Below are 6,393 nucleotides of genomic sequence, written 5' to 3'. Positions count from 1 at the left end.
TCTCTGGGCTTTGGTGTCCACAGCGGTCATGCAGGCAGCCCTTTCCCAAGTGCCAAGTGGGGTAAGTGAGGGGCCCTAGCAGCCACAAAATGAGCGTTACCTCTTCCTAGCCACCCCCCTCTCTGTTCTTGCCTCTGGCTCTGTCTGATACCTGTCCCAGGCCCTTTGATAAGAGAGGAGATGTGAAAGGATTGGCCATTTTCTTTGAATGGCAAGGAGGCAAAAACACAGAGAATAAAGCAAAAATTATTTTATTTTTACTTTTTAAGACTGGTAAACTATAGATAACTTGACACTTGCTATCATAACCATTTTTAAGTGTGTAGTTCAATGGCATTAAGTACATTCACACTGTTGTGCAGCTGTCACCACCATCTGTCCTCGGAATTCCTCATCTTGCAAAATCAAAACCCCATATCCACTAAACACTAACTCCCCATTCCCTTCCCCTTGGCCTCTGGCAACTACCATCCACTTTCTCTCTTTGGGAATTTAACCACTTGGGGCACCCACAGAAGCAGAATTACAATAGTTGCCCTTTTGTATCTGGCTAGTTTCACTTAGCATGTCCTCTAGGCTCACCCATGTTGTAAAAGCAAAAATCGTTTCATCTCAATAACGTATCCTGCCTCTCTGGAGATAGCGATGGCTCAGTGCCCCTGGTCTGGTCAGGAGGTGCTTATGAGCACGCTGCTGCCCCCGGGCACAAACGTGGGGGGCTTGCGGGAGGTGGCATTTTCTGTGGGGGGTCTAATTCTGGGGTCTAATCCTAACCCTGACCCTGACCCCTCACTCCTGACCCCTCACCCTATCCCTCACCCTAACACTTGCCATGTGCCTATGGCCTCATCCTGTGACAGGTGCTTAGTGAACCGGGTTGATGGGCAGAGTGAGGCTGGCTGTCTCTTCAGAGCACCCGACACTGAGCCCTTTCTTCAGAGTGTGGGGAGTGTCCCGGGCTCTTCAGAGCCACGCTCACTAAACATCTTTCCTCCCTCTACTGGTTACAGAATGTGTCTCTCAAAATGGCCTTCATGAAGAGCGTAGTGCAGGTCACCAATGCTGTTAACAACATCACAGACCTGGAGGACTTCCAGTATGCCCAGAAGATGGCTCTCACTGGCATCATAATGGTAAGCTGTGCAAGGGGCCGCCGGGTCTAGCTCTGCAGACTGGCCTTCCCCTGGTCCCAAGTTTTCAGAATTCCTGAGGGCATCTAAAGGACAAGCCCTCTGCGAGGTCTCTGAAGCACCTCCCTGTCTGAGTCCTGCCCAGACCTGTCTGACTGTAGGAGTTTGGGGAACAAACTGATAAGGTTTCACAGGCAGGCAGTAGTCTGGAAATCAGGCGGAAGACTGGGCTGTCTTGGCCCTGGGGTGCCCCGAGGTGGTTGGTTCAGGGGCTGGTAGACAGAAACTCACTGGGTTGCCCCAGATGAGGCTTCAGTGTCTCTCCATGGGGGGATTTAGAGGCAGGGGCCTGCTGGAAGCAGACTTAGAGTGACACTTGGCCAGAATTTTGACAAGACATAGAACATATCAACTGTTCAAAGGCTGATGGAGCCTGTGGGATAGCCAGTGTCCGTCGTCCCCAGAGCTTCCCATCCCACATCACTGCCATTGCCCTGGCCCCTGGAAACTGCTCAGCTGGCTGGAAGCAGCTGTTGAGGGAAGCGAGATGGAGGTGGGCAGGAAGCAGCAGGAAGAAAATGGACGTTGATGGGGCTCCCACACTGTCCAGGAGCTCTGGGCCAGCCTGGCACAGCTGATTGGTCACCAGGTGTTGCTCTGCAGAGAAGGGAACTTGGGCTCAGGCAGGGGAAGTCTAGATCCCCACTCCCACTTTGCTGCCTCTCCTAAACTGCCAGAGGCCAAATGATCCTAAAAAGGGTGGACGAGTTGTGGGACATTAGAGCATTTTGTGAAACACCGGGTTTTCCAGCACTAACCCTGGGGAGTGTTGCTGCCTTCACTGTCACTGTCAGCCAAGGGCCACACCACTGTGCTGGACCTCAGGGTGGGCGCCAGTGGTTCACCACCCTACTTCTGCTGGGCAGGCGGTCATCAGGGCAGAGCCAACTGACAGCCTGGTTTCTCCTGTGCGGTCCATGGCGATGGATGCTCTCTCTCACCTGAGGTGAGCTGGGTCCTGCCTGTGCCCCAGGGATGGGAAAGATTCTGAGCCCATCCCTCAGAGGCTGTATTCCTTTGCCCTTCCTGGCAGTGTAGCAGGCACCATGGGTGCAACTCCCTGGAGCAGTGGGCCAGCTTAAAATGTCAGGGTCTGTCCCATCCAGCTGCTTTCTGCAATCCTCAGCAGGATTTCAAGATTGGGAGGTGGATGGCATGTGGGGAGGCTGTTCTTTAGTTGATTAGGGGATGTTTGAAGCAAGAAATCTCAGCAGTAACACTGAGGACCATGCAGGGAGATAGCATCCTTCAGGATGAACTGGGCTGTGTCAATGAGTCAATGGCTCAGTCAACTGTTTATTGATATGGTTTATGCAAATTGATCTAACACTCAAGGCTCACCTGCCTGGAGTTGTCAATCCATTAGATGGAAGCGGGGAGGAGGAAGAACTTATGGATTTATAAAGTTAGTATTTGAAGTGGTTGAGTCATCTCTGGGAACACTGCACCTGTGGGGGAAGATCCATCATTTAGGCTTATAGTTGAACTATCTGCTGCTTTAATCTGCAGCAAAGAGACAGATTTTAAATACACTTCACAGATACCAAGTGAACACATATTCAGTTCATGCTGGGTTCTTGGGGGACACAGAGATACATAAGACCTAGTCTCAGCTTTTAGGGACTTAGAGATAAAGCAAACACATACAAGCAGAATTATAGATCAAGCTAAGAGGACTACGTTTGCAGGTGGGCCACTACCCACCCTCGAAAAAAAAAAGTAAGATCACAAAAAGGGGGCTACTAAAAAAATGCAACTCTGTCCAATAGGGGCTAGCAAAAGGTTTGCTGCAGGAGTTGGCATTTGACTTTTGAGCTGAGCTTAAACAGAATGACTGGATTAGGGTCCTCCAGGCAGGGAGAAGTATGAGACACCTTTGGGGAGCATAAATTTAAAGTAGAGTAGGGGCCCTAGGTGTTCTTGGCTGGTTCTAATACACATCGTCCTGGAGAACTAGAAATGAAGGAGACAGAAGAAGAATGCACCAGCATGCACTCATCAGCTAGCTGCCACCAGGAGGGTTTGTTAAAGCCCAGATGCCTGGCATCCATTCCCAGTTTTTGGTGTAGTAGGTCTGGGATGGAGCCATAGAATTAATGTTTCTATTGAGTCCCAAGGTGGTGCTGCTGGTCTGAGTATTATGCTCAAAAACCATTGAACTAGGAGCATCCTGAAAGGGCAGATCTATGGTTATAGTCAGGGAAGAGCAATGAAATGTTTCTGAGCAGGGGACTAACAGGCTCAAAGCGGACACCAAGTAGGAGAGGTGGCCCCGGGCCGCCAAGCCCTCCTCAATCACACATAGTCACTGGACACTGGTGGCTGGGCAGAGCCAGGTGAGCCCCCAGCTAGAGAAGCTCATCTCTCTCCTGTCCTGGGCAGAAGGGCTGCATGGACTCAGCCCTCCTGATCACTTTTCTTGTCACCACTTCTTCCTCAGCAAGCTGAAGCCTTTCTACTCCACAGAGGAAAACAATGAGCTGATGGATGTCAGTATACATTCTGTAATTTCTCTCCCACCCCCAAGAGAGGACAATGAGTCCATTAAGGTAAGTTACACTGGGCCACCTCATTTTCTGCATTGGGACCTTGAAGTTTACATTAACATGGGCCATGCTGTGAGTTGCCCTTTCTGAACCATTCTCAGGTGGTTAGAGGCAGGAAAGTGTAGCAGGGCCTATTAGTAAGTATAAGATAACACTAGCTGATGTAACTAATAAACCCTGAAATCTTGGTGGTTTAGCATGATAAGATAAAATTTATCCATCCTCTTTTGAGATAGATCCTTGCTCTATTGTCCAGGCTAGAGTGGTGTCATCACAACTCACTGCAACCTCAATCTCCTGGGCCCAAGTAACCCTCCTGCCTCAGCCTCTTGAGTATCTGGGACTACAGGTGTGCACCAAAGTGTCCCATTGATTCTTCTAGTTTTTCTAGAGATAGGATCTTGCATCTTGCTGTGTTGCCCAAGCTGATCTCAAACTCCTGGGCTCAAATGATCCTCCCACCTTGCCCCCCCAAAGTGCTAGGATTGCAGGTGTGAGCCACTATGCCTGGCCTTATTTTTCACTCAAGCAAAGTCTGGTTGTCAGTAGGGTAGGGGTGGGGCTGCTGCATGCAGTTATTCAGGAGGCTAGGCTGACAGACACCCCACTCTTTTCCATAAATAGCTCATAAGAGCCCTAGGGTGTTGCTTTCCAGCCTTGACAGACAGGAGAGAAAGCCTGGGGAGCATTATGAGCCATTTCTCCCTCATTCCATTGGCCATACACAGTCACATGGCTCCCCCCCGTGCAAGGCATCCTGGGAAATTTAGATCCTGACTACTTGGTGGATTCCCAAAGATACTGTGGAAGAGGAGAAGGAACTTTTTGTGGACAGGTAGCCATTTTCTCCTCAAGGACATGTGTTTGGATGAGGAATCAGGAGAACTGTGCTCCAGGAGTTTGGTTTCTTCCTGTGTGTAGTGGATTCCTCTCAAATGACTGCCTGGTTCTTCACAAAGGAAGATGAGTGTAAAGAGTGCCGACCCAGCAGAAGACAGTGGGTGACCATCAGACCACCTCACACTTCCCTCCCTGGCCTGGACTCCCACAGAGAGGCTGTTTGTGTGTTCTCCTCCCCTCCCCTGCCTAGCTCTCTCTCTTGGCTCTAGACACTGCACGTGAATGCCCAGAGTGCCCTGGAGCGGCTGATGGGGCACCTCCTGCAGAGGCAGCTGGACCCCCGGGGATTGCAGGACATGGTGCATGTGAGTGTTGTGATGTGGGGGAGGGCAGGAGCCAGGGATGGTGGTCCCTTCAGCTCAGGCCAGCTGGCAGGAAACAGGGAATCACAAAATATTGGTTTAGTAATTTCATTTTGATAAAATCCCCAAACTTGCTGAAAAGTTGCAAGGTAGCACAAAGATACTCTTTGTGCAGATGCACAGTTATCAATATTTTTTCACATTTTCTCTCTCTTCTTTCTCTTTTTCATTTCACTGACATACATCCTTTGAACTATAGAAAGTGAGCTGCAGACATCAAGAACAAGATATTCGGCTGGGGGCAGTAGCTTATGCCTATAATCCCAGCACTCTGGGAGGCCAAGTTGGGGGATTGCCTGAGCTCAGGAATTTGAGACCATCCTGAGCAAAAGTGAAAGTCCCTCCACCCATCTCTATTATAGATAGACAAACTAGCCAGGTGTGGTGATGGGTGTCTACAGTCCCAGCTACTCAGGAGGCTAAGGCAGGAGGATCACTTGAGCCAAGGAGTTTGAGGTTGCTGTGAGCTATGCGGATGCCATGGCACCTTACCCAAGGTGATAGAATGAGACTCTGTCTCAAGAAAAAAAAAAAAAAAAAAAAGAAGAAGAAAGAAAAGAAAAGAAATTTTTCTCCTAGTCTGTAGCTTGTCTTTCCATTCAGTTTTCAATTTCTTTCAATGAGCTGAAGTTTTAAATTTTGATTGTTTAGTTAATTAATTAATTTTTTCTTTTTTTTTAGGAATCAGCTTTTGGTTTTATTTATGTTTTTATTTAATCATAGTTGTGTACATTAATACTATCATGGGGTGCAGTGTGTTGTTTCTGTATACAATTTGAAATACTTTCATCCAATTGGCCAACATAGCCTTCATGTCATTCTCATAGTTGTTGTGTTAAGACATTTATATTCCACATGTAGAAAGATTCACATGTACCCTTATAGGATAAATCATAGGCGTGATCCCAGCAATCACCCTCCATTCACCATCTTCCCCCCTCCCCTCCCCTCCCTCTCCCCTTTCCCTGTATTCCTAGGCTAAAATTGGGTTATAGCTTTCCTATGATAGCTAAAAATTAGTTTTATAATAGGGTTGAGAACATTGGATACTTTTTCTTCCATTCTTGGGTTACTTTGCTAAGAAGAATATTTTCCAGCTCCATCCATGTAAACATGAAGGAGGTAAAGTCTCCATCTTTCTTTATGGCTGTATAGTATTCCATGGTGTACATATACCACAATTTATGGATCCATTCATGGGTCAATGGGCACTTGGGCTTCTTCCATGACCTAGCAATTATGAATTGGGCTGCAGTGACCATTCTGGTACAAATATCTGCATTGTAGTGTGATTTTTGGTCTTCTCAATATATACCTAGCAGAGGAATTATAGGATCAAATAACAGATCTATTTTTAGTTCTCTAAGTGTTCTTCAGATGACTTTCCAAAAGGGA

At 47.9% G+C, this 6,393-nt stretch overlaps 1 protein-coding gene across 1 annotated transcript in view; it reads left to right on the top strand.

Annotated features, from left to right (window-relative positions):
• MROH2A (maestro heat like repeat family member 2A) overlaps positions 1–6,393 on the top strand; it is a 55,662-nt gene that overhangs the window by 28,869 nt on the left and 20,400 nt on the right. The window contains exons 22-25 of the mRNA XM_023508753.1: positions 1,012–1,133; positions 2,057–2,136; positions 3,631–3,739; positions 4,846–4,941. Of these exons, the coding sequence (XP_023364521.1) occupies positions 1,012–1,133; positions 2,057–2,136; positions 3,631–3,739; positions 4,846–4,941 (407 nt within the window). The remainder of the gene's footprint in view (positions 1–1,011; positions 1,134–2,056; positions 2,137–3,630; positions 3,740–4,845; positions 4,942–6,393) is intronic.

This window comes from Otolemur garnettii, unplaced genomic scaffold (genome assembly GCF_000181295.1).
Source record: "Otolemur garnettii isolate 467f Iridium unplaced genomic scaffold, OtoGar3 scaffold00273, whole genome shotgun sequence".
Lineage (NCBI taxonomy): Eukaryota > Metazoa > Chordata > Mammalia > Primates > Galagidae > Otolemur > Otolemur garnettii.
Note: the sequence above shows the minus strand (reverse complement) of the source record. Positions and strands in the feature narration are given on the sequence as shown.